The sequence below is a fragment of the Aphelocoma coerulescens genome, chromosome 5 (genome assembly GCF_041296385.1).
Source record: "Aphelocoma coerulescens isolate FSJ_1873_10779 chromosome 5, UR_Acoe_1.0, whole genome shotgun sequence".
Taxonomy (NCBI): domain Eukaryota; kingdom Metazoa; phylum Chordata; class Aves; order Passeriformes; family Corvidae; genus Aphelocoma; species Aphelocoma coerulescens.
The window spans coordinates 61,991,138-62,012,594 of NC_091019.1; the positions used below are offsets into that span (position 1 = coordinate 61,991,138).

Consider the following 21,457-nt stretch of genomic DNA (forward strand, 5'->3'; position numbering starts at 1 on the left):
TGGGGTCGGATGTGGGTTGGAGCAACCTGGTCTAGCAGAAGGTGTCCCTGCCCCTGGCAGGGGAGGTTGGAACAAGACCATCCTTAAGGTCCCTTCCAAACTAAATCACTTCATGATTCCATGAAAAAGTGAAACATTCGTCACAGGCTTCTTGCCACGGGCACTTGCTGCTAATTTAACTCTGCATCAAGATTCTGTGCTCCATCTACACAGTCCCTGGCCCTTGGGAACACAGGTAGGGAAACACCAGGGACCTGCCAAGAAAGCCAATAGCTCTGGCTGCCCCCCCTGAGCCCCACGAAGAGCTGCTGCCATGTCACAGCGCCCTGACTGCCCAGCGCTGGCTCTGGACACCACGGACACTTTCCCTGCCCACACCCCGGCCCCGGCGCTGCAAGAGCTGTGGCTCATTGCATCATCCTCACTTCACCTCCCTGGGGCAGGTCTCCATCAGCCCCAAACCTGCCATCTCTCCCACGGGGATCTTCACCAGCTGGCCCTGTGTCCCAGAAAATACCCAGTATTTCAAATTGTTTCCTGTTCCCAGGGCATGCCAAAATTAAGACCTTTTCCAGTACCTGGTGAGCAGCACCAGTTCCTGGTATTCTTCTAAGAGACAATACCAGAATCCCTGCTCCAAGCCCTCTGTGCCAGCTCCTGCCAGCTTGCAAAGACTTGCCCCAGAGGGACAGGGCTGAAGGGTTTGGAAGCGCCTGGAAAGGGCTGTTATGGACATGTACTCAGCTTTAGCCATCTCAAGCAAGAGGGTCTTACTCAGATTCCTGGGAGACCAGAAATTAAGGCCAAAATGGAGCAATTAGCCTCTGAGGAAAGGATGGAGAGGGGATGGCTTAAGGACAGTGTGGTTGTTTCTCAGCTCCAAGCCTGCCAGAGCTCAAGAAATGTTTGGACAACGCTCTCAGGCACACGGTGGGATTCTTGGGATTGTCCTGTGCAGGGCCAAAAGCTGGACTTGGATGATCCTTGTGGGTCCCTCCCAACTCAGTATATTCTATGATTCTATGAAAGTGGAGCCTGAGTGCTCCCAAGAATGCCTCAGTAACACTGTCAGAGAAAAGCTGCTTCAAAACAGTTGCTCCCCTTGGGCTGGAGAGCAACCAGTCACTGCACCCCCATTTCCATGGCCAATCCTGGCTTTCTCCTGGGCTGGAAGGCACTGGAAAGCTCCCTGTTCTCCTGCCCCCTGCAGCAGGGAGGCCTGTGGTTCTGCCACCAGCCTGGCACAGCAAAGTCCTACAAGCAGATGCAACTGCATATTAATATAAAGCCATCAGGAGCTTTTGTCCTGAGGGATCCATGATATCTGTAGAGAGGGGGCCAGTGCCAGAGCCGGCTGAGGACCTTGGGCACCCACCCGTGTCTCAGGGCGTGGGGAGGGAGGGAGTGAAGCCATTGCTGGGCACCACTGCACCACACCCACAATTTTTTCAGCCCTTCCTTTGTGAGCTTTTCTATTTTTGACCTGCCTAATCGCATAAGCTGCTTTCCAGAGCAACTACAGCATTTTCAGCTTTTATTGACTTCCTCTGAAAACATGACTGAGGATTGCCAGGAGGGAGATGCCAGAGCCACGCTCACTTTGACATGGTTTATTCACCTGGATAGTTCGTGGGCTTCAAATAATGCCAGGCAGGCAGTTGGGCAAGTGAAGGGCTGGCAGTGCCCAGCTGGCATCTTGAGACTCAGAAGCAAAATATATGATTAAAGCAAGAGCTGTGTGCTTACAGCTCTGTCCACACAGCAGAGACTGAACTGGAAAGCCAAATCACCCTCGACTTCACCATAAACAGTGGGTGTTGGGTTTTAAGGAGCATCTCACCGTGACCTCAATGGCCCATTTCATGCGTGGTGCATGGAAGGGAGCCCAAAGGTGAAAAGGCTTAATTAGTAATACTTCAAGCTGATTACCATGGCCCATATATAGGGTGACCTGCATCTACTATCACTTAGCATGGTAATGACTAAGTACAGTATGTGGTTTAAATATCTCCCTAACGCTAAAGCTAAACGCATCTATAGCCCTAACCCTCTAATTGACTGATTCTAAATATGATAGATTAGCTTTCCATCTCATTATATGTATCTAATCAGGGGATGAGGGCTCCTATACCCTTGGTTTTTCATCTCTACTGTCCTACAACAGCAATTAAAAGAAAATTACTTCTCTGTTCAGGTTTGTTGCAGGCTTATCTCGTACCCTATCTCAGGAAGATGCTGGATTTAGTTTATGATGGTCATAAAAACAAGCTGCAGAACTCTGCTTTCTATCGTGGTGGACACCAAGATTTAGAAGCTTAGATGTTGCCTGTGTGACCTTTTCCTGATGACCCTAAATCAGCACAGGGCTCCTGCTGCCTGTGGTCATCACTCCATAAACAACTGGCTCAGGGCAGCAGTGCCCAGTGGGAAAGGCTGGGAGCAAGGAGCAGGGGAGGTCTAGCCACCACCAGCAGCTTAGGCTTCAATCACCCTTTCTCAACTAGAATGCTCATTATTGTCTAAATGAGGGCGGTCCTGTGCAGGGCCAGGAGTTGGACTCAGTGATCCTTGTGGGTCCCTCCAACTCAGGATATTCTAGGATATTCTGATTCCAATCCCAGGTGCCTTTTCCTGCATTGCTCAAGCCCAAGGTCCTGCACACCAGGTAGGCTCCAGTGCTCCAGGAGCTGCTCACCGTGGCCCCAGCCTGAGTGCACAGGTGGGTGGAGGACTAAGGCAAAGACCCCGAGTGACCTCAAGTGCCTCTTCCAGCCCAGCTGAGCACTAATAAGCTTTCTGCATTACGGCTTTCACTCCAGGCCTGGGTAGCTCCAGGCAACTCCTTGCTCACGCCTTGTCTCTGCCTAGGAACCAGTCTCCAAGGCAGGATACCGTGGGCCACGTGCCTGGTGTGGAACTCCAGGTGCTCCAAACCCATTTCTTAGGGCTCAGGAGTCCCCAAGATACACTCATGTTCCACCAAAACTGTGAGACACCTACATAAGGTCACCCTGAAAATCTGGCCACCACCACCAGGCTCCCTGGCACCTCCCTCTGACCCAGGAGACAAGTTACCTCTTGCTAAGAGGAGAGAGCATTCATCCATCCCTTCACCCCTTCTTCCCAGGCCTGGCCAAATAGGAGGGAAGAGGAGGTTGATGGCTCTTTGCCCAAGATGCTCTCAGAGGAACTGAGGACCACCCACCTCTAACAATTGTTAGGCCGTGGGTGCTTTGTTTCCCTCATGTTTAACCCAATACAGAGGCCACGGAGCCAACAGAAAGGCTGTACACCTTTCCACTCACGCTGGCTGCTCCAGACTATGTGTAGGCACAGAGTAATTGACCACGGGGATATGAACCATGTTATAATTTTGTCATTTTCCACTCAGGCATCCTGGGCACTGATTGCAGCTTGGGGATTTTCCATGTCAGACAAATTACCAGACTCCACCAAAATAGCTGAGAGACAGCCCCATTTTGGGTTACAACATCTTCACCAGATGGGCACAGGCAGAACTCCCCTCTGTGTGTGCAGGAGACTCGGGGCTATGGTAAATTGGTGCACTGGAAGGAAAATTAAAGGAGTCAGGGTAACAGATGAGAGAAGATACCCCAAACGGGCAGAGGAAACTCTTGCTCATTGTAAGCAGAAACAAAAGAGCCTTCGGTTGCCAGGGTGTAATTTAGACACAGCTTCCATGTGGTAATTTCCATGGGTCTGCAAGGAGCCCTGGTGAAACTTGGGGATGAAGGTTCCCACAAGTGGAGAGATTCTGTTAAAGTCCAGGCCTAGCTGAGCATGCTTAAAGGTCACACTTGCCTTTTTTCCTCCAGTTAAAATTGGGTTTTAAGCTACTGAGATTAGCATTTGAAAGGGAACATTCTCCTGTGACATAGGACTCACTTGACCCTTTTCCTCAGGCAGCTGGAGGCAGGTTTTCCCCACTGTCCAGGGAAGTGACAGAAGCACTGAGATGAACAAAACCTCCACCCAGCCTTCCCCTTGGAGAAAGGGTTGGTGATGAGTGAGAATAAAGGGCCCGAGAAGAGGCAAGCAGAAAGGCTGCCCCAAGGAGTGCAACATGTCCAGATATGTCTGTCAGATAACAATACCTCAGCTCAAGCCCTTCACAGTTTAAAAATAATGATGACTCAGCTCCAGGTGAAATACTCCCCTGTAATGCTGCCCTCCTGCCTCAGTCAGGTTTGAGGTACCGATGGTGCTGCCTTTGCTTCAAAGTGGGGAGACAGCAACATCCCAGAAGCTGGAGGAGACATGGCCCAGAGTAATTTGCAAACCTAACAACCCTGTTTGTGGGGTAAACAGAACTGTGACAGTGTGTCTCAGTTCTGAAGAAAACTGTGGTTAGCACCAATCTCTAACAAAGCTCTTGACACCCTGTTTCTTCCAGACAGCATTTGGGAAAAGAAAGCCAGACTTTTGTGCAGGAGGCATCCCTGGGCAGCAGACAGGCCTCTAATAACTGGGAGGTCTGGAACTGCTTCCTGTCTAGGTCTAGCAGTAGATAAGACAAAGATACATGAAATTGCCTCTCACTCCCAGCTGAACTACAGCACACCTTGGCCAGTCTCCAAAAAGGGCTCATTAACAACTCCTGCAACGTTCTTCTCCTGGCAGATGTGGAGGTTATAGTGGTGGTGTTGAAGTTGCAGTGGTTTGAAGATCTGGAGATCCTGTTCCTGGAATCAAGTGAGGTTCCATTTAAGAAGAAATGCAGTTTTAGTCATCTCTGTTGTAGAATAACTGAGGCCCTGACCCCAGTCCACATTAAATGGTTGGAAATGAGAAACCAGGTGATGAATAAACCCCTCATTTGAAGGAGGGGGAAGGAGGCACTGGAGGAACTGAGTCACCAGTTTTGAGCAATCCTGAACTCACTGCTAAAGTCTCTCAACTCCACTTTTCTAAGACCTGCTGCCAACAACAGCTCTGGGAGCTCAGAGCTGGAGCAGAACGGACACCACGGACAAGTCAGAACTGTTTCAGGGCTAAAACCTTCACACTGACACGTTACCTGGGGGAGCCCATACAGGGAAGGCTTTGTCTTTGTCTTACCCAAGCTCATTCTAAGCTTCCTTCTTTGGATGAAAGGGTTTGGGGATGTTCCTTTGCAATTCTGCCTGGCAGCCTTTTGCACGACACAAACTCCCCCATCCCTGAGACCTGTGGTCCCCAAGTTTCCTGGATCAAACTTCCCTCATGGAGGATCTTCCCCAGCGTGGATGGGGCAGAAATGATGATGATTCTTGCATGCCTTTGCTGCCTGCAAGTGGCCTGAGGCACTTCTAAAATACAGTGCATCCTGTCAGTGACAACCCAGAGCTGTGACCCCATTTCATGAAGACACTGCCCTGTCTCCTCTCTTTTTTAGCTTCTATTAAAGGCCTGAGAGGGGAGACAGCCTGGCCTTCTCCCTCAGCTGCCAGTCATGTATATGGACATCACTGGGACACTGGCTGTACCCAAGTTCCCATGAGAAGATGCCAAGGTTGCCAAATGCCAACAGCACTCCCTTTCCTCCATGCTTTTTGACCTCCTGCTCTTCCTTCAGGCCTGGCTCCATAAGCAGGACACCTCCAACCCATGGCAGCCTGAGGGATGATGCCGAGTGCTGTGCCCAGGGGAAGGCAGGACGGGCAGTGTGGGATGCAGAAGGTGCCAGGCTTGTGCAAGGGCTGATGCACGAGTTCAGAAATGCTGCTGGACAAGCCCTTCACACAGTGACTACACAACACATAAATGCCTTCCCCAGCCTTCCTCTCTTCTCCTTCCTCACTCCTGTGCCTTCTGCATGCCCTGCTCTGTGGGTTTGGAGACAAGGAGGCAAGCGTCCACACTGTGGTGACTGTACATAAACAACAGGAAGAGATGGAAAAATACATAAACCCCACGCCTGCTCAGTTTTATCACCCACCTCTTGGTGTTTGGCATCTTTCTCCATGCTCCAATGCCTGGCTTCACATCAATTCACAGACCTCAGCTTTCATCTAAAAAAATTATAATTGCACGACATTCCAGCTCCTATTGATGTGGAAAAGTGCAAGTCAGGATCCAAAATATTCATTATACAGACGTTTAAAAAAAAAAAAAAAGGAAGAGAAAGAAAAAAAGCAAGAAAAGGACTTTGACATTTATTATTTTGGAAAGCTCTTGATTCCTGAGTTAGCTGCAATTTTCAGACAACCTGACTCAGCATTTCTGAATGCTTTGGTTTGGCAGCCTTGTATATATTTAGTAATACAAACCCTGACTTGCAGCTTACAATGAGAATCCTAATGGCATGATAAGACAGATTTTCATCTCATTCACGTCATTTCCAAATACCAGGACATTTACTTAGCGGGAAGAGTTGTAAAAGCTGTGAAATGGTCTCCCTGGGGAGGAGCAGAAACCTTCTGGCTACACGCTTGAGCAGCTGAACAAACCGAGGGAGAGCAAGCAGCAGTGAACAGCTCTTTCCTTTCTGGCCAAGGGACAGAGCAGATGATCCCAGACATGTTTTCCTCTTCACTGCTCCTGGCTCTGGGCATTGCTGATCAAGTCCACTGCCATACCACAGCCACCGGAGCCTCTCTCAAATCCAACTGGAGAAAGAGCAGCTTCTGTAGAAGGAGCATGCAGCACCAAGGGAACAACTACTGCTGAAAACCATTTAGGACTTCACAAGGAGAGGAACCTGCGCCAGTCCTTGAGAACGCATTCAAAGCATCCTCAGCCAGCAGTCAAAATTGAATTTTTTACTTTAAAATCCCTTGGGCACTGGAAGTCTGTGAGATTTTTTCCATTGCCTATCAAGCAGCAGTATTAAAAATGATGTCTTTGGCAGCACAGCCAGCATGAGTAGATGTGAGATGATTTTCATCTCTTCATCCCAAGACCATCTGCTTCTCACCCTCAACTTTCAAAGGCCTTGAAGGAGACGTAGGCCACTGAATTTTATAGCTAGATTCCATGAACCTTTTGAAAATGAAAGGATTGCACCGAACACAAATTTACAGACATCAAAGGGATCTTCTCTTTTCATGCAAGCACTAAAAGCAGTGCAAAGGGAACTAATTACAATTTGCTCAATTGCCAGTTTTCACACTGGAGTGAATATAAGCATTTTATGCTTTAAACCTTACAAACTTGTAGCAGCCAGCTTAATATACTTCTGAAGCCAGAACCAAATTAATAGACTAAAACCATCTTGCACCCACTGAGGCAAGCAATGAAGCCAAAAGAGCTGAAGGGTAGCTCCTGGAAAACTCTTGCTTTTTTTTTTGTACCCCTGCTTGCCTTTTTTTTTTCTTTAATAAATCAATATTTATTTACATATTCAATAGCAGTGTAAACACTAATCCAGCTTTTTCCAAAGCAAAGGCATTGCATAGATACTTTTTATTGAGCTGATCTTCATCCATACTGCTGACAGAGTCTCAGGGAACACAACTGATGTTGTTTGAAATGGCAGCTCCTAATAAAAAGTATGGGAGAGTTCAGGGATCTTGGCCAAATGTGGCTGACTCAAGATCTGCTGACTTGAGTGGCTGAAAGCATTACACAGACATATGAGTTCCAGGCAGGCAGTGAAGGGGAAGAGTTGCCCTAAATTAGAAATCAGGATCCAGGTGAAAATTGTGAAAATAGAGGAAATTCCTATATAGCAGAACCTTAGGTTTCCAGGTACAACCACGGATCTGTCCAGGAGTTTGCACCAAGGATGATGGAAGGGTGGAGTGACACTGATGTCACTTAAAATCAAGGAAAAGAGAAGCTGGTGAAAACACTCCTTTTGTCATTTGATCCCTGCCCCATCAAGCCAACAAGCCCTGGGCCACAGCAGGTACTAGCTGGCCACAGTGAGAGCTTTCCTGCTCCCCAAAAAACCATCTTATATCCTCCAGAGATGTACAAGCTTTCTCGTTTGCAGTACACACAATGCAAGACACCTCCAGAGGTGACTTAATTCCCATTCTCCAAGTTTTCAGAAGACATATTGGTGGGTATTGATAAAAGTATGATATTGACACAGCAATAAAGATCTCCAAAGGTGACTACTGCACATTCTTCATGCTGTCAGTAATGTAAATACTCAAATCCTGGGGCCATGGAAATGGCATCACATTTTGATGCTGAAGGCAACACTGTGGCAGTAGCTTCTCCAGCAGGAACAATTCCATAGGGTCTCCAGAGTCCCAAAGAATAACACAACCAATGAAACCCTGGGATGATGCCACCGTGCTGGCAAAAAAGGGTGCACCACTTACTGTTCTCCAGCACTGACCTCCAGGGAAGGAGAGGCTGCTCACAATCCTTGACAGTGGGGGAGTCAAAAAGCCACCAACATCAAGTTCACAGACAGTTTTGGGGCTCCCACTTTTGGTGGCCAACTTAGCTGCACTTACCCCTTGCCAAGCAAGCACTGCTGCAGTTGTAATCCGAGGAAAACTGAGTGGGAATTGGAGTGAGGAATTGCCTTGGGTCATGTCTGCACCAGTCAGGTGAACACCCCGCGTCATTCACATGCAAACAAGGTGCCACAGTGGCCCCTCATGCAGATGAATCCATCCCTCTACTGTTTCTTCCTATGCGGGAAAGGAACTCAAGCCAGCCTGCACAACTGGTTCTTGGATCATTTTTTCTGGAAATCTGCCCTTTTTCTCCCACTTATACAACAGAACCTTTCTTCCTCTCTTGCCCCATTTTGGAGGAGCTGGGTATCTACAGACCAGCAAAGGGATGAGCTGCAACATGGCCAGAAGGTACCCATGGAAGGGAGACCAAAGGATGAAGCTGTGCTTACTGGAAGGGGAGACACAGGAAAGAAAGAGGGAGAACTGATGTAACACACAAGCACAAAGGCAAGAGGAGTCCAAGCGTGACTGAGCTTCTGCCCCATTTGTCCGACAGTTCAGCGATGCTTTAGAGGTAGAAGTGACTCAGCCAAGTAGAGAGGACTGGAGTGGGAAGGAGTAATTCTTGCAAGTAGATCTCACCTTTGATTTCATATTTCTAACTTGGGTCTCTAACTTGGAGAAGCTGAGCACGTACAGACCAGGGGGTCTGTGCTGTTAGGAGGGTCGTGCCTGTGCAACTTCCATGCCAAAGGCTCCTGCTCCCCTACACAACCCCCACAGCTGCAGTGGGACAAGGTCTGTGCAGAGTTGTCCCTCTCTGCTACACCTCACCCTTCTTTCAAGTTAAAGCCTTTGGGGAGCCCTATACAAACATCATCAGTTTTGCAAGAGGGAAAAAATCCTTTTCCTTCCCCAGCAATTCATATCTGCCCAAGGAAGAGGCTATAAACCTGTCATCCAGCTTCAAGCCCAGCAAGGAGGCCAAAGGTGTGCCAAGGAGCTACAGAAAAATCATCCAGCTTCCAGGAGAGCAGGGAAAGCACAGAACCATCTCCCAGAGTATCTGGGTTCTAAAACCTGCACTGAAAAATCATCTCAGTCTGCCTGTGGCAGAAGCTTGAGGACGCAACCGATAAAAAGTGCCGATAAAAAGTGATGCAACCGATAAAAAGTGAGTAATGAGCCCTTAAATCCAAACCAAACCAAGTCACTCTGTATCTTAGATAAGGTTTATCACTCTCATGGGATAAAAGTTGTCCTTTTCCGTTACTTGTTGGTTGACAACTCTGCTTGCAAGCAGCTTGCCAGCTCTGTGGGTCCCATCACAAGAACACTACGAATAATTTAAGTGCTACCACTTTGGATCAAAATTTTAATGAGGCACTAAACCCACAAAAGGGGCTCTGTGTAACATAATTAAATAGAAAGGGCCTAAATAAACAGTACAACAAGTTACATTATAGTTGAAAACAGCTGGGAGGCAAAGAAAGGAGCATTGAAGATGCATGATGTAAAAAGGCATTTCACAGAATGCAAACACTAAAACTTTTCAACACACACAAACAGTAAAACACTACGAGCACATGACTTCCCTTTGATTTGGAAGAATCTGTGCAGGGCACAGGGCATTTGTTTTTTTTTCCTTCTGCTAGTCAGCACAATGAAATATTTCACATGGGAACCCAGACAGTGTCAAAGAGAGCCATTTGTGCTTTGGAAAGAAATAAATACTGCAGGAAACAGATAAAGTCAGTAGGAACATCTGGTTCAGTCAGGCCACGGGATGTTGGATCATGTCTCCAAAAAGCTGGACACTGCTGGGACTCCTCAAAAGTCATGCAAACAATCAGCACTGTAACAAGTCTGTTAGGCTCAGGGCTGCAAGACACTTGTTTCATGCTCACGCTGACTCCTCAAATCCACTGCAAGTGGTGACATTCAGGCTGAGCCAACCAGCTCAGCATCCAATGCTCGGTCTGCACCAGCTATTTACAATATCATGTTTGTTCCACCCCTGTCAATATTTGATCCAAGAGCTGCAGAAGTCCTACAAACACAGGAAGGTTCCAATTTCACATTAAGGTAACATTGACAGTGGTGCTGCTGTATCGTGCAAGTCAGTGCACTGTTACTCCTTGAGAATGAAATTACTGGTAAACTTGGTTTTCATTTCATTTCCTCCCAGTCCTCTCAACAACCTTTCTCTGGAGCCACAGCTACTGCTGCAGTTCTGGGCTGGTGAATGAAAAGTTTCTAAATTCATCTTGGTTTATCATTGGAAGGATCCCTTCTTCAATGGGAGTCAGGATAGGCTCCTCTTTTATAAAATCTGGATCAAAGTTGCTCACGTCATCTTTGGATTTCTGTCAAATGGAACAGACAAAAGAAAGACACGTCAGAAGTATGTATCATCTGCTTGATCCTTGTTCTGCATCTGAGTGCATTGAACCATCACTTCCATAACACAGGCTGAGCTGACTGAGAGCTGCTTCTGGGCTTGGACTGGGAGCAGCTGCCCCCACAGAGCCTCTTACAGAACAAAGCCTTTTCCAGCCTCTACAGGTTTCTGACAAGGAACCCCCTCTCAGATTTCACTAACAGCAACTCTGGGGGCTTCTCTGGCCAGACATGGCAGGGCAGGGCACATAAATAAGTCCCTTCCCTCAAGTGGCAGCACAGACCCCGTGCAGTTATCAGCTGTGTTCCCAAGTGGCTGACTCCACACAGTCCCTCCTTATCTGCAGAGTGTCTCAGCTGGGTTTTGGGGAGGAGGTGGAGGACACTCCTCTTTGTGCCAGCCATTAAACTTGCACAATGCTGAATTACTGGGCCGTGGGAAGACAAATGGCTGGCCTCCAGGTGCTGGATTCCTTGCTGTGTGCCACAGAGTGGGGCTATTTAGAATGCACACACACACAAACTGGGCTTGTGGCACATTTTCATGAGACATGTTTTTCCTGCACACAGAGCAAGATATTTTATTGACATTGAGGTCAATAAAATTTATTGACACTGAAGTCCAACATTGCCTGATCCTGCCCAGCTCACGGCAGACTGAGCAGGCTCCCTCAGCCTTTGATTCAGGCAAAGGAGCAACTCAAGATTCTGCTTTTGAGCTGTCACACCTTCCCCAAGTACCTGGTCCTGCACCCAGTGGTCATGGAGCAGGACTGGGTGGACCATTGCCACTGAGAGCTTGCAGAATGACCACAGCATGAGACAAGCCATTCCAGGCAATAATTTGAAAGACAAGGAAGCCACAAAGACAGCCTAGGACAGGCTGTCCATGGAGAGCACCACTCTGCTCTCACAGAGCATCCTTAGGCCTGTGTGGCACTACTGAGGACAAGGACAGCACCGTGTCCTCTGCAGCCTCTCTGACATTTAAAAGTACTCACTGACAGTGGCCTGAGCAGGGAGCACTGTGCTGGGTGCTGAACAGACACAGAGGGACAGGGGAGAGCCAGCCCTGCTGTGAATGGGTAGGTGGAGTGAGCAGGATGAGGATTACTTACCCTGTTTTACCTTCGGGGCAAGGCAAAGGGTACTTCAGTGCCTAACCTGCTGCAGTTGCTTTTACAAATCTGCATCATTTCACAGAGCTGCCTCTGAAAATCCAGCATGGAGAGGAAAAGAGGTGGCTCACCAGGTGGCCAACCAGCAGCCAAGCCAGGGCCAGAGGCCTCAATTCCCTTCCTTCACCTCTTTCCTGTCTCACGGGAATAAATCTGCTAATAGAGCCAAAAAGAGGAAAAAAACCCCCAGGGATCCCTTCCCTCCACCCTCCTCCCCACGTACAATGCGGGGCCTGAAGGGGGGCTCCATCTGCCGCTGGTTCAGCAGGTCCCAGTCCAGCTCTTTGAAGTAGGGGTGCCGCAGGATCGCGCTCTCGCCGCCCAGCCCGGGGCTGCCCAGCCGCATCGTGGGGTTCTTTGTCATGAACTGCAAAACAGAAAGGGCTGTTTGTTCCCTCCCATCCGGCACGGCCATGGGAGAGGGACCCATTAGCAACCACACAAAAGCTTGTCCTCAGCTTTCCTGTTGAACCCAGTTGCTGGCCAGACTTCTCAAGCTCCTTGTAATGGAACCGCATGCAAGGAACTTGACTCACTCCCCAGAGGGAGAAGTCAGGGTGTATTTCTCCCTGGTCCTTTAGCATTTTGGTGAAATCCTTGATTACCACAGTAGGAAAAGAAAGTTGACTTGCATAATTTGCAACATTACAAATGTTGCCCAGTGGGTTTCGTCATTATTTGTTTCTGTATTAATTTCTCAGGAGTATGAGCTTGCTCTCAAATGCCGCCCAGCAGCCAGCCAGGCTTTGGCCTGGAGTCAGTCCTGAGCTGTGCCTTTTTCCTAAACCTCTCCCTGCTGAAGTACTGCCAGATGCCTACGCTTTCCTTCCTGTCATCTCAGGAAACACAGGGAAACGGGCAAGGCGCTGGCTTTTGGAGCACCCCGACCCTGAGCTGATGCGAGCAGACAGGTGACCATCTCCCCTCTCACTGCTGAAACACCAATAAAGGATTTAATTTTGTAACATTTTTATTCTGCAGCCAGCAAAAAGAAATCTCAAACCTAAGCCAAAGTGCCCTGCCCTGCCAGGGAGCAATGAGGAAAGCCATACATCACACAGATGGTGTGAGAGGGCCCTGGTGGGTGCCCTTTAGGTCCTGATAAAAATGATGGAGTGCTGTGGATATTCTTTAAGAGGAGGAGGAGGAGAATCGTTTCCCCAGGAAGGAAAAGAGCTGGCTGGCTTGTTAATTTAGTATTACAGTTCTTGAAAATTCAGTAATAAACAATCTTTCCCCTCGCCTCGAGTATTTCCAACTCACTGGAGAAATCAGGTTATGTTTAAACTGGGAAAATAGCTGCTTTTATTTGCCTATTGAAACAGCAGCATAAAGCAAGCTGCACTCCGGTGGAGGTGTCCAGACGATTTCCTGGAAGATGAAAGAGCATTATGTTTAGCAAACAGCTGAACCAGCCAAACCAGACAATCAGTCACTGTTTCAGGAATGGCCAAGTCTGCTGCATCTCAGAAATGGGGAAATGAAGAGACCAACTTCATTCTGACTGCAGGAGCCTTTCACAAGGTACAAACTCTCCTAGGACAAGTGGATAAAAGGTCTAGTCATTCCCCATCTAGAGAGAAGGTGGGGAGGAGAAAGATGACTGCCTGATTTATAGAATTCTCCCCAACACCCCATTCTGAGGGGGCTTCAGGGCCAAAGCAGATGGGGCATCTTTAGCTGACACCTTGCAGGACCCCAGACACTGCTGGCATCAGCACAAACCCCCCAGCTCCACCCTAACCCCCTGAGCCCTCTGAGGACCATTTTCCAGCATTCCACCCAAAACATCAGTAGAAAGAGCTGCAGAGTGCACCCAGATTTGTACGAACAGTCACCAGGACAGGAACAAAGATGAGGTGGATGTTTCAGCTGGGCTCTTCCCATTCTCCTCTGGACTCTTCAGCCCTTGGTGAGGCAGCATTTCCAGGGTCAGGCCCAAGGACAAGCACTACTTCTGTGCCTCTCAAGCCCTTCCAGCCTGTTCTCCTCCCTTTCTACCAGCAGAACTTCAACACAATTTGTTTCCCAAGAGAATGCCCCAACATTTCTGTGGGATAGCAATCCCCAGACACAGCTTGGTTTCCAAACAAGTAATGGGTCAAGCCAAAATCTCTGAGAGACCTGGCTCAGACAAGCTTTTGCAAGTCTTAAACTAGGCTTCTTTGTTTTGCAAAACAGATCAGAAACCTCCTGGCAGCCCTGTCTTTGTCTAGAAATTCATTCTTTGTCCCCATAGATGGATATCTGCACCTCACTACCTCTTATTTGCATTGCTGGAACACCTAGAAAGCTCAAACAAGACCAGAGCTCTGGTGCTGGGAGTGGTATAGACCAAAACATTCCAAAAAGACAAGAAAAAAATGGAGAAAAGATCTGGGAATACACTACATGTCTCCTGGCTCCTGCCCCACCACCACCTCCATTACACCAGCAACCTTCTGTTAAATGTGGAAAGGGAAAAAATAATCATGAAAGTAAATAAACTCTGAAAAGGACTGGCAATACACTTTGCTTGGGTCTTCATTCATGCCCAACCATATAAGACCAAAACCTGAACCCAACTGCCCATTTCCAGACCAGTTCAGAGCCCTGGGATATAAAAGTGTGTTTACATTCCTATTTGCTTGATTTATTCCATGTGATGCCAAAACTGCACCAAGCAAAGGCATCCAATGCAACAAGTCAAGAGCCAACATAAATTCATTCCTGGCTGCTTAAAACACCCTTTTTGTTAGGACCATAAGAATTAGGCAAAGACCATCCCTTAAGGTCGGCTGTTTCGAGGTCTGAGAAAGTAAAACACCATTCAAACCAAAACTGTTCAAATTCAAGCAGCCAGCTCTGGTTTGTCCATTGGATGCAGAGATTGGGAAACCTCAGCTGGGTAACTAGGCACCATCTACCCCACAATGAGTGCCTAAAGGAGGCAGGAGGAGAGTGAAGGATTCAAATTCATCCACTGCTGGAGCACACTCCCCGGTTGGCTGCTGAAACTGATGCCGGGCTTCCATAAAACCTCTCTGAATTATTCCTTGCCTCCAACAGGAATGAGCTGACCTATGCTCAGTGCTGCTGCCTCTCTGGCTCTGTAGAAACAGGGCTGTGAAGCACAAGGGGCTGCAGTGACCGCACAGCACCATAAACCACTCTGGAGAGGATTCTCTAAACCTATTTCCCAGGTACTGGAAGCACCCAGCACGGGCTAGCAGGACCTTGAAAGAAAATTACAGACCATGCACTCTAGCAAGACTATCAAGACTACATGAAGAGGCTCCCCTTCCATGGCAGTCAAATTCACACTGGTCTGCTTCAGCAAAAATGTGGCACAGGTTGCCCAGAGAATGCCTCACCCCTGGAAGAACTCAAGGTCAGGCTGGATGGGGCTCTGAGCAATGTGGCATGTGAAACACAGCCCTGTACTCTGGGTAGTGCAGCTCCAAGGCAGGTTGCTCAGCCTGTGGATGCACACACACCTCTGGACCCAGGGGCTGTGATGGAAAACCACAGGCTGGTCATGGCTGCTCCTCCCTCACATAAAATCACCTGGTGAATTTTGGAGGTGGCAGGTCTGTCACAGCCTGGTGAAGGGGGTGTGTTTGTCTTGGAAGAGGCTCCAGCCTTTATCTGGGCTGAAAAGCAGGAATGCAAATGATGACTCCAACAGAGACAGCACTGATGTTCTGCACTGGAATAGCTGCCTGCTTTGCTGTAAGAGGTAAATAAAATGACAGAATGAAATTTTTGAAGCCCGCTTCCACTAAAATGCATAGCAAAGCCTCTCAAACACTATTTGAATTCACCAGAAATTATTGCACTGACACAGAAAGGGATGAATTTTCAGTTTATGTTGCCCAGTAGGCAGGAAAACCCAAAAGACTCCAATGACCTCTCAAAGGCTCCAAAACCCATGAATCCTGCTTCCTCCCTGCCTGAGGTAGCACTGACATTTCTCTGCTGCAGCAGGGCAGCATCTGGCAGCCCCATCTTGTGCTGCCTCTGCTGTCTGACGGCACTTCCAGCAAAGCAAAGAGCTCAAGATTTCTGAAAAACTTAATTACAAGCTCAGCCTCCATCTCTGCAATGAGCATTTATAGCCCATACCCCTGTCCTGACCATGTGAGAGGCTCTTGTGCAGCAGGAGGGATAAAGTGCCCAGATTACACAGACACAGCCCTCTGCACACACAGCAAAAGGGTTTTCAGAAGTGTAGCTCCTCTTCCTCATGATCCCTGTGGCTGCACTCAGAAACAGCTGGAAAATGTCTTACAAAGTGTTGGCTGTTCCTGGCATTCCCGGGAAGGCCAGGGTTTGACACTTGCTTCACAGGTTTGATAGCGCTCAATGTCCTTCCAAGGACAACCCTCCAATGCAGGTGATGAGAGATGTTCAGCAGAAAGTTTTTAATGCAAAGATGTCATCTCCTAATGTTTAATTGAGTGTCTCTAATTTTCCACAATAACCATGAATGCAGCAGAAACCTCAGTCTCTGGCACACAGATGAAGAAATAAAGAAACACAAAGAAAAAAATTTAACAGTAACAACAAGGCAAACCAGAGATATTCCTGAGCAAAAAGAAACCCAAATCCAAGATGCCTCCCAGCAAAACCAATAGCAACACTATCAAGCTCAAACCTGAACCAAGTTGTCAAGCCCTTGATCTGTGACCACAACCAGCCATGGGAAATTATCCCATTCCCAGGGTAACGAGCCCCTTGGGAGCATCCTCAGACTGGGATCCTTTGGGCTACACCAGTTTGCTGAGCAGCAAACTGGAGCAAGGCTCTCCCTGACCTCAACTAACCCTCCCAGCAGCATCACAGCCAAAACCAGCAGCTGGCATGAGCCAAAACCATGACTTCATGAGATCATTTGAAAACCTTTACTGAGACAAAATGCAGCAAGCCATGACAAGAAATTAAAAGCTGGGGATTAGTCCACAGAGGGCCCGTGAAGCTACAAGGAGAAAATGCTGCAGTAGCAGTGCCAACCATTGGGGAAAATCTGCGTCAGCCCTGGGAGCTCAGCCTGCAGCAGGTGAGGGGATCTGTGCCGGTGCTCCCCTTCACCCACAGCTTAGACCACGCTGGGAAGGGCTCCAGGACTCCTGGTACACAGAGCAAGGCTGTAGTGGACTCTTCCAGTGCTGCTCACATGCAGCATTGCAACTTCTGTCTCACGAGGCTGAGTCTGCAAATCGGTCTAACGGCCTGGGAGTCACTGCAGGGATGTTTGCACAAACCAGCCGTTTCCTTGCATTAATTTCCTTGAATTACAAGTCACCTTTCTCAATACTGGAATCCCTGATTGGTTTTATGTAACTGACGCATGTGTATTTGCATCAGGAAAATTAATTTCATGAGTAATACCACAGATTATGTGAGATTGCATGACATTCTAGGAAAACATTAACAAGGCTCAATTTTGTCACAGAAGTACTTCAGGAAGAGAAATGCAACTTTCTGCTCAGGAAGTCCCTTCACATTGTCAACCATCTGGAAAAGGAAGAAATCATTCTTTTTTGTACTAAACAACATTTTAGACACACCAGTTCCCCCCAGGACTCTGGTGTATTTACCCTATAAGAGAAAGCTGTGCTGTGTCCCAGCAGCTCATCTTTCAAACACAAGCACTGAGCAGACAGTGAGGATATTCCCAATCATACAGGCAGGAAACAGAGACCAAGGAAAATTCATCATTTTACTTTGCCAGGAGCCCAAGGACAGCCTGTCACAGATAGGATGGCAGTACCTCAGTGTCACCTCTCACCACGTGCCTCACAGGGCCCCCTGCTCAGATTGTGGCAGTGTACTAGTCAAGTCAAACTGTTAAAGGAATGGAAGATTTCCCTGTTCATGGTTTTAAAATTCACCTATTGGTGCTTCTCCCATGTTGCTATCAAAGTAAAGAGGAGCAGCAGCAGCAGCAGCACAGGAGATTAACACCCCACAGCCTCCCCTCCAGTAATGAGGGAGAGCAGGAGATCAGGAGATACCCAAGGTGCTTCTCTTCATTAAGATTCATGAGCTAAACTAACAGGGCAGAAATTAACTGGAAAGGAAATAAGATTTCTCAAACATCCATTTGATCTCAGACAAAAGGGAATCATTATATAAATAGAGCAATTACTCTAATTAAGGCTTCCCTCCATGTATCTCTAGACTGAATGCTGTAGTTGCTGAAAACAGTTTGGCTGCCTATTATGTAAGGCAAACAAACCCACGGTCTGAGGTGCCATTAGCCCTCAAACAAAGGAGAAGAAAGATGGTTCTATGGCTCTGTCTGTTAATGCCTGTAGTATTTTTAATGACTGGAAGCCAGGAATTTATTTTTTTTTAATAAAATGCTGTTCATTTTGAGTCAGAATTGTCTTTCACTGATGGGCAAAGCTTCCATCAGCCTCCACCCCAGTCCGGCCAGGTGATGCTCACAAAGATGCCTCATTTCCCCATGCAAGAGCAATCCAGGGCTTAGACAGAGGAGTGGGTTACAGGGGGTGAGGGAGGCAGCACAGCCCAGTTTCACTAAATGCTGTGGTCAGAGAGCCGTCCCATGAAGTCCCTGTACTTAGGGCAGCTCAGCCAGTGCCTGGTTGTGGGTGTGAGCCATGCACTTGGAAGCTGGAATCCTCTTGGCCTTCCCTGAGCACTGTGCTGCTGAGAGCAGCACTGGAGTCACCGTGGCACCTCTGTTTCACTCTGGGGATTTGTTCTGACTGCAGCCATCAGAGGCCATATGGTGTTTCTGCTCCTCTCTTGCACACAGAAGCATCAATTGCTGAAAGCCCTGATTCCTACCAGTGCAGTTTATCATGGTGCTGAGCCAAGATGTGACCCCACAGTCCTGTGGTCAGTCCTGGCTACACAAAACTGGGAGCAGGTGAAATCCCTCAGTGCAGAGAAGGTCCAGCAAGCACAGTGCCAGGGTTCAGAAGTACAAGACTGCCCTGAAAGCATTTTAAGGAGGGGGAAGAGGAGGAAAAGAGAGTGTGAAATATGTGTTATCTCCTTTTCCAGATAAAAAGGGGAAGGGAGGTAAAAATAAGTCTTTAGACCAGCTCCCTAAAAGCCAGAAGACTGCAACAATAAGCCTGACAGTCACATGTCCAGTGTGCCAGCCCCAGGCAAGAAGGACAAAATGTCAGTGCAGTGGGCATTAAGCAGATAAATTTGATCTCGCTTTCCCCTGGTGCAGAAACGGCCGCTCGATGCTGCCCAGACAGAGCTCGAGGGAACAAGAAGGATTAACTGGATTGCAAACAGTGCTGAGCAAGAGAATAGCAAAATAAACCAAGGTGGACAGACTAGCAAAATAAACCCAGGTGGACAGAGCAACTCCCATGTGGGACAGACACATCTGGCTCCAAATCTCCCAGTGGTGTAAACTGATGAGACTTTGCTGACTACCACAAAGAAATGCTGTCTGAATAGCTACAAACTTCCTTGCTGTGCTAAAATTTACCTGTTTCCTTGCCTCTCCCCACTCACCAGCAACTAACTCATCAACACTAATGTAGAATAAAAAGTATCTATCAAGTGCATTGGCCCTTGAGGATAACTAGTGATTTTTGATGCTTCTGCTTTTGGTACTCCTGTAATAAGCAATAATAAGCAGAAATTAACTTTAGTCTTTAGATATATGGAATATTTGACACAGGTTTTAGTCAGGATGACACCCCAGAAAGCTGTGCTTTCAGGACTGAGGAGTTGTCCCCAGTTCCCACATGGGTCACCAGCTGCAGGAGCTGCTCAGACAGTATCAAAATCCTGCTGCTGGTTTTCAATTACCACAGTCAGGCTATAGGTACAACATGAGGATATGCAGATCCATTACTAAATCAATACATCAATCAGAGTAGCACAAACATGAAGAAAGAATGAGCATCACACTTACTAACAGACTGGGAGTGTGATCCTGCTCTTGTTTTAAGCAGGAGTAAAATCTCCCTTGGGTTACAGGGGAAGACAATTAATCCTTTTCTGATAGTCCTGTCAAGAGGAGCTGGGAATCTGTTACACAACCCTGGGTGGTCTATTTACATAGGGTCAAGTACAAAGGCAACTAAAGTGCCCTGGACAAACCTGTAGAGGCCAATTCAGAAAAAAAAAAATACATCAAAGGAGCTTTTTTTTGTAGTCCTGGTTGTATTTCAATTCTTTTCATTTTAAAGTTCCTGAAAAGACACAGCATGTCATAAAGTTCAAAGTTGGAGGGACAAGTAAGACCTAAAGCCCTGAACAGCTCAGTCAGTCAGAGTTTTGTTACCTCTATCACAGTGTGAAGACCTCCCAGTTAGATGGACTGGCCCCCTCTGCCAGTGGCTGCACAGCCAGAGCTGGCCTCATCATCCAGCAATCATTCCCAAATGCAGGATGGACACCCAGGTTCTTAAATGAATCCTTGGGCTTTTCCCCAAGACTGGATTTTAATGGACCTCACCAAACCCCTTTTGTGGGTCTGTTATATCAGTGTAGCTGTGGCAGAGCTGAGGAAGGAGCCTGCACCACAAGTCTTAGGCTTGGACATGGGAATCACTCCCTCCTGAGCACCAGGGAGCAAGGAGGAAAAAAAGACAGGGAAGACAATGCTGGCACAAGGAATAAACCTTCATTTTCCCCCATCCCTGGCAGGAAAGAGGAGGATGACTCACAACGTTACAATAGGCTGGTTTAGGAGCTTTTTCTGAAGTAAATCTGAGCTTGCACACTGCAGACTTCAACGAGAAGCTAATTTCAGCCTGTTGGAAAGGGAATGGTGGAAGACCTAATGACTACTTCAGGATGAATTTGGCCTTGGCAAGCTCTATACAGATGTCTGTAGTTTTCTTTCAGAGTGAATTATTCAGAAGCATGGGACTATCACTGTGGGGAAGAGAAGCACTTGAGAAAGAGGTGTGATCAATCAACAGAAGAGATTAAAATCACTGGGGAAAGCCGTTTGCTGTTTGAGAATTAGAAGGGAAAAAATAAGAGCAGGTTACAGATATGGATGTGCAAGCTCAGGCAGAAGAGGTAAGAAGGCCACCTGTGGTGGGGCACAGCCCTGTCACCTCACCACGGTGTGTGTTTATGGCAGAAACTGTCTAGGCAAAAGATCATTTAAAACTGCAGAACTCCTCCCCAGCTGGGAAACAACAGGCTCCAAAGTCCTGCTTTTGCAGCAGTGGCTGTGGAGCCAACCAGGAAATGCAAGATGAAAGCATTTCTGAAAAATAAAATTAAGGAAAAATGTGTACACAGATCCAGCACGGAGCTTCACAGAGAGATTCAAATATCAGCCTCATGCTGAAAGCCAAGGCTTAATCAAATGGTGCAAGAGAATTTATGGAGACTGCCAACTCTGAAGAGATGCCAAGGAGAATAATTTACTGGCATATTTGAAGGCACTTTTAATATCTGCCTTTGTTAGCAGGCTCCTCAGCTCTGAGGATGAAGCAATGAGCTCATCCAGCTCCCTCTTTGATTTCAGTGGGTCACCATCGTGCTGTCCCTTTTCCTTTTGAACTTTGCCTAAAAAAT

General features: G+C 47.6%; 1 protein-coding gene across 1 annotated transcript in view; it reads right to left on the reverse strand.

The window, feature by feature from the left end:
- Positions 1-9,721: 9,721 nt before the first annotated feature.
- The window catches only part of PRKCH (protein kinase C eta), a 121,057-nt gene continuing 109,321 nt past the window's right edge, over positions 9,722-21,457 (reverse strand). The window contains exons 13-14 of the mRNA XM_069018503.1: positions 12,162-12,305; positions 9,722-10,726 (exon numbers count right to left, since the gene is read on the reverse strand). Coding sequence (XP_068874604.1) covers positions 10,580-10,726; positions 12,162-12,305 — 291 coding nt within the window. The 3' untranslated portion in view covers positions 9,722-10,579. The remainder of the gene's footprint in view (positions 10,727-12,161; positions 12,306-21,457) is intronic.